Genomic DNA, 18,015 nt, shown 5'->3' with positions numbered 1-18,015 from the left:
TTAGGGGGGACTCGGGGCAAGGATCATAAAGTCAGGGGACCCATAAATCAATGTTCCAAAAAAGTTCAATTCTTTTGTGGAGGGGGGAAAACAATCTCAGTTTATTTTGGAGGGTTGGCAGGCAGTACCTCAATCTGGAGGCCCCAGAAAAATCATTTTTGAATCTGGGGATCCAAAGAAGTTCTTCAAAGTCCTCAGGAGAATTGAGGGTCAATATCTAAGTTTTAGGGGGAAAGGATTCAGAGTTCCTAAATGGTGGGGCCTGAAGAATCAGTGCCTGAAGCTGGTTATCTACAGGGGGTTTGCAGTGTCTGGGAGACTCAGAAAATGTCGACTAAATTTGGGGTGACTCAGTGGGTGCGCGGGATGCTTTGGAGCCCAAGAAATCAGTGCCTTTCTGTGACAGAAGTGTAACATTGAATGTGTTTGGGGGGCCTGGAGGGCAATGCCTAATGTTGAGAGCCCAGCGTGTCCAAATAGAGGAAAGGGTCCAGTGTTGGTTGGCCTGGGATTTGGGATCAGTTCTGAGTTTTAGAAAACCTGGATTCTTGTCAGTAAGCTCGTGGGGCCCAGGGAATTTTTTAATATTCAGAGTGTTATGAGGCGGAGAAAATATTCAGAATATTTGGTTACTGGGACACTCAAAAGAGCTTGGTCTAACAAGATATAGGCTCTGTGAAAGAGTTTGTTTTGTGCGTGGTTTGACCCAGGGGGACCTGGGAGGTTTGTGATTTGGGGGAATCTGCCTGTTCCACGATCACAATTGAGCACACCTTGGATAATTGCTCCGTGTGCTTTCGGGGCCTGGGTAACAGTGTCTTAAATGTTAAGGAACCTGATAAGTGGCAAGGAAGCTTGGAGATCCCCGGAAATGAACGTCCCGTATCTTCATGGCCCACCAAAAAAAAAAAAAAAAATTGGGAGGGGGACCAGAAATCAATGCGTTTTGGGGACCAGAAATCATCCTCTCAATTTTGTGGAACTCAGGAGATCAGAGCGCAGACTGTTTATGATTCAGAAAGGGGATCGGCGGGCTTTGGGTGTAATGCCTAAATTTCGGTGGAGGTATGGGAAGCAACGTTCAGACTCTGAGGGTCCCGGGGAAATGGCTTAGTGTGTTGCGGAGGTGGGGGGCGCCTAGGATTCTTTGTGGAAAATTTAGGGAACCCAGGGTGAGGCCAATACATTTGTGGAACTCAGCAGATAATGCCCCGAACTCTAGTGAACCAGGGGAACAGGGCTTCAGTGTGGGGGGCCCAGAACAGGGATGGTAAGCTTGGGAGCCCCTGTCGTCCAAAATTACGGGGACACAGGAAGAGAGCTCCACTTGTTTGGGAATGATGCCTAAATGCCAGAAAAACACTGTGCACATTCTGGGGAGCCAGGCGAATTGGTCAGCCTGACCACAGGACCCAGGGTTAATGTTTAAATCTTCCTGAATAGGGTTTGCCACTGTGTAACTCTGCAGAACCTGGGGGTGGGGCTGGGGGGTACAGAAAATTGTGAAGAGCCTGGGAGAAAACACCCAATGAGTTTGGGGACCCAGGCCACTAGTACAAACCTGGGAAAGCCAGTGGGGGTTATGCGTTTTCAGATCCCCAAAATTAATGTCCAAAAAACCCCAAAACAAAACAAAACAAAAAAACCCTTGTGACCTGGAGAAATGTTGAATGTACTGGGGGGACCTGAGCAAGGCTTAAATTTGGAAGAGACCAGAAAATATAATGTCTGCGATCCGGAGGAGCGGGGAAGGTGCTGGGTGGGTTGGGACCCTGGGAATGGAGGGCTGCGTTTGAGAGGTTGAGCTCCGGGGCCCGGGGAAGCACCCGCCGCTGGGGATCCGCCGCCCCCGGGACTCGCGCGGAGCAGTGGCGCCCTCCCCGGGGGACGCGAGCGCGGGTTGCGCGGCGGCGGCGGCGGCGGCGGCGGCTCCGGGGCTGGTGCGCGGGACTCCCAGGGGCGCCCTCCACCCCGCCTGGCACATGGCTTCTCCCGCTTTTGCCTCCTCGCCCCTGAGAGCGCTTCCGTGCAGAAGCCCGGCCGGGCGGGCGTCGGGGTGGAAGGGAGAAACCCGAGAGCCGCGGGGGAGCGATGGGGCGCTGCTCCCCCGGCGCTCCCGGGGCTCCGGGCTCCCCGCTCGGCCGCCTGCGAGGAGGCCCGCGGGCTCCCCGCCGCCGCCGCGCCCCACGCGCTCCCGCGCTGCGAGCCTAGGCGAAGCCGCGGCCGGGCCGCCGCCGCGGGCAGGCTCGTCCCCGGCTCGGTTTGGGGGCCCGGGAGCACCCCCGGCGGCCACCCCCTGCTCGCCCCGGCGCTCCGCGAGCGCCGTCCGGGCCTTCCCCAGCCCCCAAACGAGAGCGAACCCAATTTTGTTCTGGTAATGCGGGAGAGCAGAAGGGCTGGGGAAGAGGAGAAGAAAGTGGGGGGAAGAGATGGGGGGCAGGCCTGCACGGTGGCTGGGGGTCAGGGGTCTCCTTTCGTTTTTCTCGAAGAGAATTTTCACGAAAAGCCTCCCTCTCCGGGCTGTGGAAGCCTAGTTCCTTGAAGACAAACACTGAACCCTACCCAGCACCAAGGCACTGGCCGGAACTGGATCACCCATTCACAACTGGGCAATGTGGGAAGTGGGGGGCAGCCACCCCAGGGGCATCTGTGGGTTGGGGGCGCTGCCAGAGAGGGTGTGCTGCTGGGGGCAGCAGAATGGCGGGGCCCCGGGACCGGTACGCTGGCCGTCGCTTGTCCCCGCTGTCATCCCACAGAGGGACCCCAGCTAGAAGGGGGGCACCTCAAAGCCTGACACTCTGGGAAGGCAGGGGTTAAGGCCATTGGACAGGTGTGGGGACTGGGCAGGGCTGAGGCAGCCCTTTCACAGGAGCTTGGCAGGACAGGGAGGACACCCCCCCACCTATGAAAAAAAACAGCCCATTTTCCACCCAGAGCCCAAGGCACGTGGGGAATGTTCCCCCTTCAAATTCCAGTCCGTATCAATCACCCCCGTGTCCATTCCAAGAACATCTGGCCTGTCTCGCCCCCCCCCCGCCGCCCATCACTGCCCCCCTTCCCCCCTCCACCAGCCTTCTGCAGTCCCCCGCGTCCCTGGCTTTCAGGCCTATGCCTATAGGAGGGAAGGCAAGGAGGGAGCCTCCGGAAGGGAGCCTTGCTGCGTAGCTCCCTATTCTGTGGCAACTTGTAAATTTGGGGCGAAGAGTATTTTTAAGTGCCTGTCTGCGGACCCGGCTCCCTGGGATCCCAGAGCGGATTTCAAGTCCTGGATGAGGGCCTCTGCTGCCCTTGGCCTTGCTCTGGGTTCCCCACCTCTCCTCCAGTCCTGCTTCCCAGGCTGGGGGTGGCGGAAGGCTGGGGTGAGACGTGTGTCAGTGGGGCTGCCTGGGCGCATCCATGCCAGCGGCCCTTTGGTGAGCCCCTCCCCTGCTTTGTGCCCTAAGCAGGCGCCAGCCCTGGAGAAGCTGCCGCCTGTGCTTGCAGACCTGGACCTTGGAGGTAAGACGGCTGAGGCCACCTTGGGGTGCCAGGCTGGGCCATCAGGGCGAGGGGGAGGGGGGCAAAGATTCACTTCCTCCCCGTGAGGGGCTGCCTGCTGAACCCTCGCCTTATTTAGTCACGAGTTCGGCTAAAGGGGCAGGGTTGTCGGGGGGGCAGATCCGGGTCGCCGTGGGGCTCAAAAAGGGCACTGGCCACCCCCACCAGTACCAGCCGCCCAGGTTGCCCCGACTTCCGGCCCCCCACGGTAGGAAGGGACCTGCCAGCAAGCCTGGCATGTCGTGGGGCTGGGGTCTCCCCCAGCACAGGGCTTGGCTGGCAGGAACTTCAGCCCCAAGCGCCATTCCCCCCCCACCCCTAACGACCTCACCCCCGCCCCCCACCCTGCAGCAGCCCTGGCCGCCCCTCTAGATCTGCAAACCATATTCCAAAGAGAATAATCATCCCCCCAAAGATTCGGACTCACCCCAGCAAGCCCAGCCCCTGCACCCAGGCCCGCGGCTCCAATGCTCCTGCCTTGCCGGTTCCCTCACTCCCGCCCGCCCTGCAGCCGGCCTTTCCCACTCCCCGGTTTCCTCCCCCGGCTCTGGCTCCGAGCTGGCCGCCCCCCCCCACCTCCCTGGGACTAAGCCCAGCATTTTACAAACCCGGCTCGTTCTCCGAGAGTCCCCTGAGCGCCCCTTCTTCACCCCCCACCCCGCAGGGCACCCGCCACTGGGGGCAAGGACCCTGCCCTCCAATCTAGGAGGGACACCGGCTCCGGTCAGCCCAGCTGGAAGCAGGGGACCCAGGCCCCAGCTGGAACGCCAGGACCCGACGGCACAAGCCACCCAAGGCACAAGGCACCACAAGCCACTGATCAATAAACCAAAAGTCAGAAGTACGTATGGGTCGGTGTGTGGGCACCAGGGGAGGGGGCCAAGCAGGCGCCCTCGGGAAGGACCGAGGCGTTGCCACTATTGTACTATTGTACTATTTTATGTAGTGTCTGAACTAAAGACACCTTTAAAAAACATTCTTGGTTTCTCTCTCGGATGGGCAGACCAGCCTGCAAGGGGGCACCTGCTGGGTCCCCCACTGCAGGCCCTGAAGAGTGGCCTCTGTCGCTTTGGGGTCAGGAGCAAGAACACAGACCCACCCACCTCCACCTCCAAAGCTCTCCAAGAGCCTGGAGCGAGCGCCCCTCTGGGGCAGCTTAGCCTGGGCCCCCACCCCGGTACCTGATGCGTGAACCCTGCGGCCACCACCACGGAGCTGGCTCCAGAAGTGTCCAAGGAGGCTCTGGCCCCTGGGCCTTTCTAGTCACCCCCCCCCTCCGGCCCCCACTCACACACAGGAAGCCCCGCCGGCCTGAACACAATGGACTCATGACAGCAGTGCTCAGAATGCCTCTCCCGGCCTCTGGTCCTACCTCACTTGTGCCTCACAATTCTCAACAGCCAGGAGGGCTGCGACTGTTGCCCACTTTGACAAATGGGGACACAGAGAGGTCAAACCACTGGTGTGAGGACCCACAGCCAGCAGCCCAGGGCAGGGAGGACTGGGTCTCACGTGCCCCAGCTGAGCCCGGCTTTCCTGGGGTCCCCTATTCCTCCCCAGCGTGTGAGTTTTCCCCTGTGCCCTCCTCCTTCCCCCCCTCCTCCAGGTCTGTCCTCACCTTGACCCCCTCCCTGGCTTCTCCCCTAGGCTGCTCCCCTCCCCCTTCCTCTGCCCTTCTTCTCCCAGGAGCTCCCCTCTGAGGACCATGCCGCTGCCCAGACCGCAGGGAGCCTGCTCTGCCCACACCTGAGCGCCCCAGGGAGAGAGGCACCTGGAGCCGACCACCTGAATCCCAGATTCCAGCTGTGTGACTCTGAACACACCCCCAGCCCCTCTGAGCCTCCACTCCTTGTCAAAGCGGGGATGGGAACTAAAACTGCCTGGGGGGCTCTGAGCGCCAAAGGAAATCAGGCCCCTGTACAGAGCCTGCTGCACAGAGATCTGTACCAGGGGACGCTGGGTCCTGTCCTGGGAGTCTGGAATCACTCACCTCTGCAGGGCTGGAGCTGACTGCCGGCTTCAGTTCTGAGCGGGTGGGGATCGCCTGGGCCACAGGCCGCAGCAGCTGACCTCCGGGCTGGGGTCTCGGGTGGCTCTGGCCTGCTGCAGCTCAGGCTGACGCTCAGGCTGCGGCTCAGGCTGGGGGGCAGCCTGGGCAGGGAGCTGACCCAGAGGAGATGTGGGGCCTTGGGGCTGGGAGCTAGAATCCACCTCCTCTTCCTCAAGCTCAGTGGTGACTCTTCGGCCCCTGGGGAGAAGCAAAAGGGTGTTCCTAAGATGACCGCTTTTAAAACAACCCCCCCCCCAAGCCAGGGCCCTGGTTCCCTGCCCCTCCCCTGGCTGTTGGGTGGAGAGGCCTGCAGGTCACCTTGTCAGGGTTTGGGCGGTGGCTCCCCTTCCGGTCCCTCTGGCTGCCCAGCTCTCCCTTTCTTAAAGCACTAGGGAAGGAGCAAAGTGCCCACAGTTCACCCAGAGCTGGGCTTCCCAGCAGCCAAGCCTGCAGAGGTGCCCATGGAACAGCAAGACACCCTCTTGTCGGACAGGCTGCCCCTTCCTGGGGTGGACTTCTGCCTGGGCATGGGGGCTGGGGGCCGCACACAAACAACCTGCCTTGGGGGATCACAGCACGTGATATCAAAATTCTCCCCCCTACTCTCCGACATTCCCACCTGGAATGGAAGCAAGGAGGGAGCCAGGCACAAACCGGAGGACACAGCTCTGCCTTGGGAAGGCAGCTGAGAGTGGGGGGAAACTGGGCTTCTCCGTGGAAATGAACCCCTTCCCCACGAACACCACCCTGGCTGGATGGAGGCGTCTGGGACCCTGGGTGGTGGGAAGAAACACGTCATGCACAAAATAATGCACTCCTGGAGAAACTACCCAGGGCAGGGGAGGCTGGGAGGAGGCCCAGGGGAACACTGTCTGGAGGAAAGAAGCTTCTTTTTTAAAGCCTGCTGTGGGGTCCCAAGGGGCATTGCCCCTTCATGGTCCTGCTCACTCTCCAGTGACATAGTGGGATTCTTTGGGGGGCGGTGGTTTTAGGGAGTGGGGAGAGAGGGAAGCTTTACTTTTTAAGTGGCATCCCAAAACCAAAACACAGCTCCAAAATCTCAGGGCCCCGGCCCCTCTGTAGTGTCCTGTTTGTCTCTGGTTACCGTCGGGGAGGGTGGGGTGCAGCAAGAGGGAATTTCTCACACAGAAAACCCCTGCCTTTTACATTTGCAAAAACAGCCGTGCCTTCCTGCTGAAAAGAGCAGCCCTACCCTCCGCCTCTGCCCCTCCCATTTTGCAGATGAGTGAAGGAAAACTTACTTTCCTTGCAAAAGACTCGAGGGCTCTGGGCAGCTCTACAGAAGAGTCCCCTCTCCACCTGTCCTTCCTGTCCCCTCCGAAGTCGAAGCTTGCCTGGGTCCTCTGGCGCAGAGGTCTCTCTGCTCCTGTTAACTGCCCCAGCCCCAAGCCCCCAGCCCACCCACACCTGAATGCTCAGAATGCAGCTTTTCTCACACACTCAAAGGGGAGGGAGGGAAGCCCAGTCACCTGTACTCTAGTCGCTGCGTAGTCCCCGAAGCTCCTGGGCGGTGGATAAAGAGGACTGGGGAGTCGCTGGTGCCCCAGGCTCTCTGCCGAAACTGCCTGGCTGATGATCCGCTGGCTGGGCCAATATTAGCAGTCGCCGCCAAAGCAGGGGGTGCTCTGGCTGTGCTGCCCAGACCCTCCAGCCGGCTTGATGCAGAGGCGGAGGAGGAGGGGGACGAGGCTGAGGCTGGAGAGACGATGAAGGGCACTTTCAAAGTGTGCATTATAACAGGCCCCTAGAAGCAGGGGAGCCTCGCCGCCACTGAGCACGGCACCTGCTCAAATGCCAACTGAAACTATAGTTTTGCCCCTCACCTCCTCGTCCCCTCCACACCTTTCCTCAAGCCCCTCCAAATTTGGGTAGCTTTGCACCAACTTGGTGGTGCTGGGGCAGCTGGCTCTGGCACCTTCGCACGTGAGGGCATAGCGCATTAGGGGGTGGAGATCTGGCCCATCCCTAGCCTGGCAGAAAGGCATTTGTGGGCGTGGGCATTAGCCGTAAGCACTCCCTGCCAGCTGGAAGGTGGGACTCTTTGGAGGGGGTGGAGAGTGGGTAGAGCCTCACTAGATTGACAGTTGGCAGTCACTTGACACCCTGGCACGCCAGTGGGCGTGGCACGGGTAAAATGGGGGCGGGGCATACTGGGGAAAAAGCCAGGGTTCGAGAATGGTCAGAAAAATCTTTCTTCATGGGCTCCCAACACAGCTGCAACACAATGCAGCCATGTCCGTCCTTCTTCCAGAGACAGGGGACTCACCTGGGAGTTTTCTCCCTTCCCTAGTGGCATCTGATACTACCCCCTACACCCTATGTGTGGTGCTGGGCACCAAGGATGCTGAAGCAAATGGCAGGCAGCAGGTGGCCAGCAGAAGTGTCCTGCTCACAGGTACCCCTGGGTGGGATGACTGGGGTTCACAGCCTTTTGAGCTTGGCTGAAACTCCAGTTGAGGCACAGACTCAGAGGTGTCAGAAGCTGCTGGTGGTGGTGGTGGGGGGGACCCAGATAGAAGTGCTGCCTGATTAGACTAAGTCTCACTGGGAACTTAAACTTTCCTGAGCCTTCAGGTAGAGCAGGAGGCAGATCAAAGACTCACTGAGAGGCAAAGACATGTGCCATTCCCAGAAGACCACCAGTCCACACCCTCCCTGTGCCCCTGCACCCCTTACCAGCCTGTGTTGGGGTTTAATTCTCCCCTCTCCCTTTTTCTTTCCAGCCCTCACCTGAACTTCCTTTCTTAGCTGGAGGTATACGTCATCTGGTGGGAGGACAGGGCTTTCAGTGGGGAAGAGAGTCAGACTTGGGGGGACTCAAATCTGGTGGGGGTGTCCTAAACAAAATGCAGAGGCCCCAGAGCCATGCCATCCTCTGGGAGGAGGGCAGGTGGGCCTCCTCACTGGTCTCTTGGGTGGGGAGGGGTGCAGGGATGCTAAAGGTCCTGAATCAGGTCCAGGGCACAGAGAGGGGACTCAGTGTGAAGCAGCCCACAATTTGGGGGATGCAGCAGTCACTTGCTCACGCTGGCTCTGCTTTGGGTTCTGTGGCTTGGAGTCTCCACAGCCTGTGCCACACACCTATGCCCGCCACCCCCCCAACCCCGGTGTCCGCTGCCAGATGCCCAGATGTCACAAGGAGCTACTTGCAGGTCCCTAGAGAGAAACTTAGCTGGGACTTCCCAAGCCTCAGGTGGGGCTAGGGAGGGTGAAGGGCTGACCCCACATCAGATAATGGGGTTCCATGGAAGGTCCACCAAAGGGGGTGTCTTCAAATTGAGAAGGTGGGCAGCTCAGGGGTTGAAAGGGGAGCAGCATTTCAAACCCACAGATCAAACTCTTGGAAATGTGGAACCTCCCACCCCTAAAACAGCGTATCGAATCTGAGCTCTGCCCTAGTGTGAATCCCCATTTCTGGCACAGCCCCAAAGGGGATCACACCAATGCAGGGCTATTTTATTCCATCAGAACCTTGAAGCCCAGAGTGTTTAAGCAAAGGAAGGGGAGCAGAGAAAGGGTTTCAGGGTGGGGAGGACCCATGGGGGACTAGCTAAGCCATGGTGCCCCTGAGTCAGGCCTAGAAGTATTGTGGGTGTGAGGGCTGTGACCCTCAACATCTTATTTCATTTACTGTCCATGGTGGGAACGCATGGCCTATAGGGGCTACAGGGTAGTGGGAGAGAAGGGACACATTTGGGGTGCACCTCACAACATAAACCTCATAGCCCCACTGCCCCTTAGGCCTGAGAGAGGGTTATCCCATCCTGGGCTTCTGGTCAGATCCTATTTATGCTGGAGAAACTTGAAGGACCCTTAGAAATTCCCAAGTTTCCTCCACTTGGCTGCTTAAGTGGCCTCATGCTGACACCTGGTGGCCACTTCTAGGATTACAGTGCCCAGCTCAAAAGTTCTTCGGAGCGGCAAGCTGGGGCACCCTGGGGAGAGGGCTGGGGGCAAAGTGACAACGTTCTTCCTGCAAGGGGGAGACCCCCTGCGGTGTCGGGGTACTGGTGGGCTCTGCACCTTTGCGCTCGGATCTGAGGCCCTCCTCTGCCCCCACCCTGGCATTACAGAACTGACGGTGGAAGGAGGCCCAGGGGAATTCCTCTCTGGCGGTTCGGATCCCAGGGGTGTGGCGAGGTGGTGCCTAGAGCACAGGTTAAATCCGGGACGCCTTCCCAAAACATCAGCTGTGTTCTGAGAATTAGAGAAAACTGTATTATGTTTATATCAGAATAAAATCAGATTCATTACTGAGAGGCTCTGGAGCAGAATGTTTGGGTCCCCCATCCTGAGGCAGGGTCCCCGAGACCAGATTCAGGGGCTGAATCTTGCGCCCGAGACCCACAATCCCCGCAAGGCTTTCCAAATCTGACCCGAGCCTGGCACCTTGTGGCCACATCGAGAAATGCAACCGCAGCCTCAGAAAGCACCTGGCTGTCCTAGAAATCAATATGGCCATGAGGATAACAGAAGAGCCACTTTACCAAACCTGAGAGCCGAGAGAAGAGGGGGAGGAAACGGAACCCCCATGCTGAACTCACCAGTCGTCCCGAGAGCCCCGCACCACTGGGACCCATCTGACCCAGCCACCTCTGTGCGGGCAGCCAGAGAGGCCAGGGTGAGGCCACCCCAGGGCAGCAAGACCACAGTGGGAGGGCCGAGGGCTCATGCTGTACCGCTCACACTGCGGTGTATCCAGAAGGGGAGAGGAATGGGCAGGAGGAGGCCCGGAGGCTGACCCGGCTCAAATCCCTGCTCTGCGGAAGGCCCTGGGCAAGCCCGGGCATCCCTGGGCTGCCACGTCCCTCTGACCTCACAGGCTTGACATGCTGGTGCCTGAAAGCCCTTAGGTCAGCGTCCAGCACAGACCACATACTAATATGTGTTTGTTATTGTTCATCATTATACGCTCTCAATGCAAAGGTATGTTTGCCCCTGACTCCCCTGACCAACGGGACTAGAACTTTCTTTCCTGGGTGTTGATAGCTGAGTCATGGCCCCGGCTGGTCCTGGGTAAAAGCGGCCACCTGAGAGGACTCTGGAGTTTGGGGGGAGGGGGATTGGCCAGGCAGGGAGTCTTTGCCCTGTTCCTGGGCACAAGGGAGCCCCAGATCCCCTGGGCCATGCACACCCCTTCCCTCATCCTGCTTTCGGCCTCATTCAAGACGTGTGAGCCGGGCTTCCCTGGTGGCGCAGTGGTTGAGAGTCCGCCTGCTGATGCAGGGGACGTGGGTTCATGCCCCGCTCCGGGAGGATCCCACATGCCGCGGAGCGGCTGGGCCCGTGAGCCATGGCCGCTGAGCCTTCGCGTCTGGAGCCTGTGCTCCGCAATGGGAGAGGCCACAGCGGTGAGAGGCCTGCGTACCGCAAAAAAAAAAAAAAAAAAAAAAAAAGACGTGTGAGTCCTCCACGACCCCAGCTCTGGGCCTCCTCCCTTGGGGAGCTGGCCTTCCTGGCAAGCCCCACCCAGCACCCCGACATGCCCACGGGCCGCCCCCGCTAGTGAAGAGCTGCTCCTTTCCCGTGGAAGACGCATCAGCTACCTTTTGCCTTTGCTGCCTGGAGGGGCAGCAGGCTGTGGAGCACTGAGGCCCAGAGAGGGGAAGTAACTTGCTGGAGATGCAGAGCAAGAAGCCGCAAGAAGTGCCCTGCGCGCGTAGCCCTCCCTCGGCCTTCCTCACCTACAGGCCTGGCCCACAGAAGACAGCGCAGTGCATGCCGGGCGCGTGGAGGCAGCCTGAGACCGTGGCCTGTCCTACTGGGGAAGGAGCTGAGAATACAATTCAGAGGACCTGCGGACACCATGGCAATGGGCCTGGGGGGCTCCCCACTCACAACATCGCCCCACTGGACCCTGACCACCAAGGCGGGGAGAGTCTCCTTGCGTTCCCTTTTGATGTTTGAGGAAACCGAGGCTCAGAGATGTTATGTAACTTTCCCAAGGCCACACAGCCATGGGCAACAGAGCAAGAACTTAATCCCCAGGTGCCTGGCCCACCAGCTCTCACCCTTCAGCCCTGCACTGGCCCGAGTGGACCCCCCTGCTGACCCCAACATGCTGAGGGCGTTCGGGAGGTGAGGCGTCCACGGGACTTGACCCATTGTGTCCTCCAGACCTCAACCTGCACCTTCTTTTTGGCCAGGGCCTGGAGGACGACATCTCTGTGTGAACACGGCTCCCAGTGTGGCTCCAGGGAGGGTGGCACGGGCTGTATTTGCCCCACGGCAATCCCTGGGCTCGGTTTGCACCCTCGGACGTGACAGCCAGATGCGGACACAATCTTAAGGTCTAGGCACCTGAATGTGGACACAGGACTCTTCCTCCAGGAAGCCTCCCAGCCTGCCTGTTCTGACCTCCTCTGATCTGTGCAGCTGGGGTTAGGGGGCCCCCCTCAGCCCTCCCCTCTCCTGTTTTTCCTCTAGCTCTTCCTCCCACCCGGAATCTGGCCTCTTTGCCCTCCCCATTCCCACAGCCGGACCCGGGTCCAGGAAGCAACCCCAGCAGGTGACCAAGAACAGACCCATCATGTAGGCCTCAAGGGAGGAAGCCCATCTTCCATCCTCTCCCTCTCCCTGACCCTTGGAGGGTTTCTTGGACAGGCTGAGTTTGTTGGACCTCAGGTGGGTGCCAGGGAAGGCCAGGGAGACCATGGAGGGCTATGGAGGACCAGAGAAAGCCAAAAAAGGTCCCGGAGGGCCAGAGAGGGCCAGGAAGGACCATGAAGGGCCAGAGCCTCGGGTCAGAGCCGGGGCCCCCACATTCACCTCTTCCCAGCCCCGTTCTGGCTGCCCGCTGAGCTACCACGCAGGCCTGACCCACAGCCCAGAACCTGAGGCCCAGAGAGGGAAGGGGATTTCCAAGGTCCCCCAGCAAGTGGGTCATGGGTGTGGGAGGGGCAGGCAGGGTGCCCCCAGGGAGGCCAGGCTGGAACAGGGCCAAGTTCTGAAGTGAGGATGGACTTTGAAGAAGAAAATCGTGTGCTTTGAGACGCAGTGTGAACGGCCTCAGGCTTCAGGGCTGCCGGGGCGCCGGCTCTGTTTTCCAAAAACACAGATGGACTGGGCAGGGGGTCAGTGAGGCTGGCGGAATGCGCTCCTTGCCTTCCTCCGCCCCACCCCCACCCCCGCCCCACAAGGTTCTGATGGGCCAGCAGCCTGGTCCACATGGGGCTGCAGAAGGTGGGGCACCCGGAGCTCACAGGCTCTGGACCCCCAGGCTGGGGACCTGGAGGCCCACCTTCATCCCTGGCAAAGCACAGAGTCAGGCTCGGCTGGGAACGACCCTGTGACCTTGACCCTGGGTCTACGTCTCTGAGCATCTCTGGGTGAAGGGAACCTGGGAGGCAGCACCCACTTGCAACCCCCTCCTGAGGCTCCAGGGGTGCCCCCAAGATCCCATATCTCAGCCCAGTGCTTTGGAGGGTGGGGACTGTGGAGTGACGGACCCAGGCCCAGCTTCTGGGGACAGCCTCAGGGACCCATCTGTGGGCTCCTGAAGACTGTCCCAGGGGTCTCCGGGTCAGACCCCCGACAGCGGCAGGTGGCAGGAAGTGGGAGGTTTGAGCAGGGGGGTGGGGCTGGCGGGCTCCCTGGGGAGGGGGCTGAGCTGAGGACCCGGGGGTGGGGGGCCAGTGCTTGGCTGGGGAGTGGTAGGGAGCCACCTCCGCTGGTCTCCACTTTCGAAGGACTCTGCCTCGCTGTTCCTGCACCAAGGCCAGAAACAACAGTGCCGGAGGGAGGGGCGTGGGCCGGTGCCCCACCACCCTGCTTGTCTGTTTGTTATCTCCACGGCTCCCAGACCCATGACCACCCCCTACCCCCAAACATTCTTTCTGGAACTGACCTCTCTCTCCTCCCAGCACCGGGAGGGGGAGATGGGGATGGACATGGGAAAGAGCTAACCCTGACCCAGCTGGACCCCCGCCAGAGGCCTCGTGGGCCCAGGGTTCCTGGCCCCGAAGCCCCCGCCTCACGTGAGCCTTCTGGCTCGAGTGGCCAAGGTGGCTACAAGCAGAGCGAGAGGGGCCGCCTGGCCTGATGGTGACAGCCACCCCTCAGCCCCCAGCCTCAATTCCCCCAGGCCCTGGAGACCCTCAGCCAAAGCTCCAGCTTGGCACGGGAGCCTGGCTTGCTCAGCCAGGATGGGGGCCCTGGAGGAGGTCAGCCCCAAGGACTTCCGGCCCCAGGTCTCTGATTCTAGAGGGTCAAACTCTCACTGGAGACGTTTCCAGAATGTTGGGGGCCCGGCACATTTGTCCAGCTGCTCCCCCAGGAAGCCTGGGCCCGTGAGGTGGGGTGTGGGCTTGAATGGGGGGGGGGGCTGAGACCTCAGCACCCTCTCCCCTTCCTTAGCCTCATGGCCTCCAGAGTCCGGGGATGCCAGCCCGTTGGGCATCCCCCGGAGCCCCTGTGCCTGCCGGCAGCGGGGAATGCGGGCGGCGTGGGCAGCAGACCCCTGCGGAGAGGACCACTGTCCAGGACAGTAAGCCCAGCACAAAGTGGAGTGTGGCAAAAGTGAGGTTTTGGCGCCCTCTGCTGGTTCTATCTGTGAATGACTGCTCTGACCGCCTTGCCTCGCGTGGACGGGTGCCCACCTGGTAAAACCGCCCTCGCAGGGGACCCAACCCTGCCTGGGTCCCGGGGCAGGCTCCCCAAGGTAGGGACTCACAGCCTAACTGGACACACACACCGGCCGGGGCTCTGCCGGGGCTCTGCCAGGAGATCAGGCCACTGGTTCCTGGTGTTGCTCCCTCTTCCCAGCCTGGCCCCCACCAAGCACCAGGACCTCAAGGGCAGAGAGCCCACCCCAGCATCCTTGCGTCCACCTCCCATAGCCCTCAGGATCTGCTCAGGCCCGGAGAGCAGCAAGGACAGTAAATATTTACTGCCAACAGGAGAAGGCAAATACAGCCCCAATGTCCAGGTGGAGCTGCCAGTCCATCCGTGCCAGGAACAGATGCAATCCAGGGAGCCAGCCTGGAGGCAGCCACACAGGCAGAGTGTCCTTAGTGGGTGGGCACCAGAGGGCCTGACCCCAGCCTCAGTCTCCCCATTAGGGACACAGGGGCAACAGCACACACCCGCCCCCCATGGCACGCGTGACAGTGCAACACGGAAGACGCAACAGTGAGGGAGCGGAACGTGTGGAGGGGCTGCACTCGGCACTTGGACCCCACCGCCCGCGCGAGGGTGACACACGGGCCTGCACACCGCTGACGGCCCCCGCCAGCTGCAGGGGCCAGTGAAGCCCGGGGCCCAAGGGCAGGCCAGGTCCGCCCTCCAGTTCCCAGAAGCGGCGGAGCCTGGGCCTGGGTGGGGTGGCAGAGCCGAGGTCTGCGGGCCTGGCTTCTGTGGGGCGATGTGGGGGGTCCAGAAGCAGGGGCACCTGCGGTGCCGAGCAGGAGACGGGGTCCGATCCCGCCCTCGCCCCCGGGGCCCTGGCGGCCCTGGGCAGCCACTTCTCCTTCCCTCCGTGACCCCGTCCCTGCTGGGGGTATGGAGGGCCCCCACCCCAACTGTTCGAAAACACATCCGCTGGTACCCAGGGGCTGGTGGGAGCGGCTGGGGCGGGGGTGGATCCTGGGCCTCAGAGCGGCAGCGGGTCTCAGGAGGGGAAACGAAGACAGGCCCCAGCCCAGGCAGGGCGCCGAGGGCCATGTCACACCCTGACCCACCGCGGTCCCCACCTGGTGGACTCCTCTCCCGAGCCCCCCGGCACCACCCAGCACCAGCCGTGCTGTGAGTCCTGCTGGCCGGTATGGCCCCGCCTGCCCCGGGACCCCAAAGGCCTCCACCCACTCCACAGAGTCTGTTGGCACCTGAGGGGGAGGGGAAGCGTCCGAGTCGTCCCCAGGGTTTCACTGGCTGGCGGGGCCTTGAGGGCAGCCTGACTCCGACCGGCCCACTTCCCAGCCCCAGCTGCGTGCGGCCCGGCCTCGGGCACCCACATACCTCAGCTCCTGCGGGGTGTCCCTGCCTCTACCCGTGCTAATGGGGCCGCCTGGGTGATCCCACGGGCAGCTTGCCACTCGCCCTGGCCACCCGCCCCCTCCCCCTCCTCTTCCGGGTCCAGTGTCCGGCCATCCACCTGCCTGCCCAGCCCTGGCCTCCACTCCAGGGGCGGGGCCTGCTGGGGGCCTGCAGCGTCTCCCCTGGGGGGCGTCGATGTGGGCCTGGGGTGGGACGGGGGTGAGAGCCTCGGGGTCGCAGGGAGGGCCACCCAGCCGGCTGGGTACCAGGCCGGCCTCTGAGTGGTCTGCAGCGACTGGGGCCCAGGCACCCAGCCCCAGCCCGGCCACCCCGAGCCCTGGCCCGGGTGGAGCCTTCAGGAAAGCTGCAGATTGATTTGGCTTGGGCGGCCGGCAGGCTGGCCAGGCCTTGGTACGGCCAGGTCACCCTCTGACCTCCCGGGCTGTGACCAGCCAAGGCACCCCTGGGCTCTTTGGCGTGACCGACAGCGGCCTGGGCGGGTGCCCCGCAGAGCCACCTAGTGCAGTAGTGGGGCACTGAGGAGGGGGTTGTCATGGCCCCCGAAGACAGCAGCTCACCACCTTGGGGAGTACTGCCATGAGCCCTGGTGCCCATCTGCCCACATGCCTATGGGCACCCAGGGCGTGACGCAGAGAGAACAGAGAGGGGTCTGGGGCAGGCGCCCCCCCACCCCACCCCCCGTCACCAGGGCCTGGGCAGGTGGGCCGGCCTTCCTTGCCCCTGCCCCCAGCAGCGCCTCAGCCCCCCCAGGCCACACAGACGACAGCAGCAGGGCTCATTCAGGGGGTTTATTGACCATCAGGGGTGCGGGGAGCACGGTGCTGGGCTGCCTGCCTGGAGGGGGTGCCTGGCCGGGCCCTAGTTGCAGTAGTTCTCCAGCTGGTAGAGGGAGCAAATGCTGGTGCAGCACTGCTCCACGATGCCGCGCTTCTGCGGGGGCCAGTCCAGGGCTGGGGGCTGCAGGCCGCCGGCACCGGGGCCTCCACCCAGCTCCACGGCCCCCACTGTGGGGAGAGACAGTCAGGCAGATGGTGCTCCCCTGCCCACCCTGCCCGGCCCTGGAGCGGGACCCTGAACAGGTGCCCTGGCGCCCATCACGGGCCTGCCCCACATCCTCCCCCTCACCACAGCCCGCCCAGGACGGGGCCCTCTCCCAGGGTGACGGGGCGTCTCCCACAGGCACCCCCATCGCAGACACATCACCCCGAGACCATTGGCACCCAGGACTTGACTCACTTCAGAAGATTCCTCCCTGGAGCTGCCCTCGGTGGGGAGGGGAGAGAGTGGGGCCGCGGCGCTGGGCGAAGCCGGGGCGAGAAGGGTGGGGGGTAGGGGGGAGGGGGGAGGGGCAAGCCCACCCTCAGGCGTCCTCCTGGCTCACCCCCAGGGAGCTGGTCACCTTTAGGATGTGACCAAGTGAACATCATTTTCCTTTTAAAAAAAATCCCTCCTGACCTCCCACCGGGTGCCAGCTGGAAGCAATGGGGCGGCGGGGCAGCGGGGCTCACCCTGCGGGCCCTCCACCTCCCGACGGGCCTTGGGCGTGTAGAAGAAGCCACGCTCCCCGCACACCAGGTACAGCGCCTCCACCAGGTGCGAGCCGCACAGGTGCTGGTTGACGAAGGCCCGGGCAGGGGTGGGTGCCCAGAGGGCCAGCAGGGCCAGCAGGGGCACAAGGCGCATCCACAGGGCCATGGTGGGGGCACAAGGACCTGGGGGACAGGGGGGGTTGAGGCCAGCGAGGGGGCACCCGGGACCGCCAGCCAGTGCTCACCCCCAAACGCTCCAAAAGAGGAGCCCATGCCCTCCTGCCGCTCAGCAGAGCTTGGGCCTGGGGCCCCGACGCACTGGACCCCAGTGGGGCCTGCCCGCACCGAGGCTGACGCAGAGCCCGCAGGGACAGACCTGCTTGCTGACGGCCTCGAGTGCAGCTTGTCCCGAGGGCTGGGGGCTGCTGGTCCCTGCCAGCTTTATAGCCCCTGACCCCTCCACCTGGCCCATTAGAGCCTCAAGTGGGTGGCAGATGGCCCGGGGGCTGAGGCTGCAATTTCTGGATCATTTCCCCGCTGCTGGGTCTGCAGGAACCTCTCCTTGGTCGTCAGCACCTCTTGGGGCTACGGGGTCATTAGAGTCTTAACGAGGGACCTAATGCTGAGCTGTCCCCGCTCACAGCTGGGGGCAAACGCCTCCACGGGAGCCGTGCCCCACCCGGCCTTGCTTGGGTCCCATCTTCCCTGTTGGTCCGGGGAGTGTGGGCAAGAGAGAGGACCCCTGCCCGCTGTCCCTGGGGCTGCCCTCGGGGCCCCAGAGGTGGTCCAAGGCCATGGGAGGGCAGTGAGGGAGCGTCTCCTTGGCCCCATCCTCACCCACCTCAACACTGCAACCCGCTGAGACCCCCAGCTCCCTGGGGCGCT

General features: G+C 62.1%; 1 protein-coding gene and 1 long non-coding RNA gene across 2 annotated transcripts; both read right to left on the bottom strand.

The window, feature by feature from the left end:
* Positions 1–5,703: 5,703 nt before the first annotated feature.
* On the bottom strand, positions 5,704–7,165 carry LOC308621010. The gene is made up of 3 exons (XR_014016369.1): positions 7,078–7,165; positions 6,207–6,360; positions 5,704–5,785 (listed from the first exon to the last, which is right to left on the bottom strand). It is a non-coding gene; the product is annotated as an uncharacterized lncRNA (long non-coding RNA).
* Positions 7,166–16,459: 9,294 nt separating this feature from the next.
* Positions 16,460–17,296, bottom strand: INS (insulin; the record flags this gene model as incomplete). The annotated part of the gene is made up of 2 exons (XM_081241043.1): positions 16,460–16,605; positions 17,110–17,296. The coding sequence occupies 2 exons, from the start codon at positions 17,294–17,296 to the stop codon at positions 16,460–16,462; spliced, it is 333 nt and encodes a 110-aa protein (XP_081097169.1).
* Positions 17,297–18,015: the final 719 nt, after the last annotated feature.

This window comes from Mesoplodon bidens, assembly GCF_964165515.1.
Source record: "Mesoplodon bidens genome assembly, chromosome: 7".
Classification (NCBI taxonomy): Eukaryota; Metazoa; Chordata; class Mammalia; order Artiodactyla; family Ziphiidae; genus Mesoplodon; species Mesoplodon bidens.
Note: the sequence above shows the minus strand (reverse complement) of the source record. Positions and strands in the feature narration are given on the sequence as shown.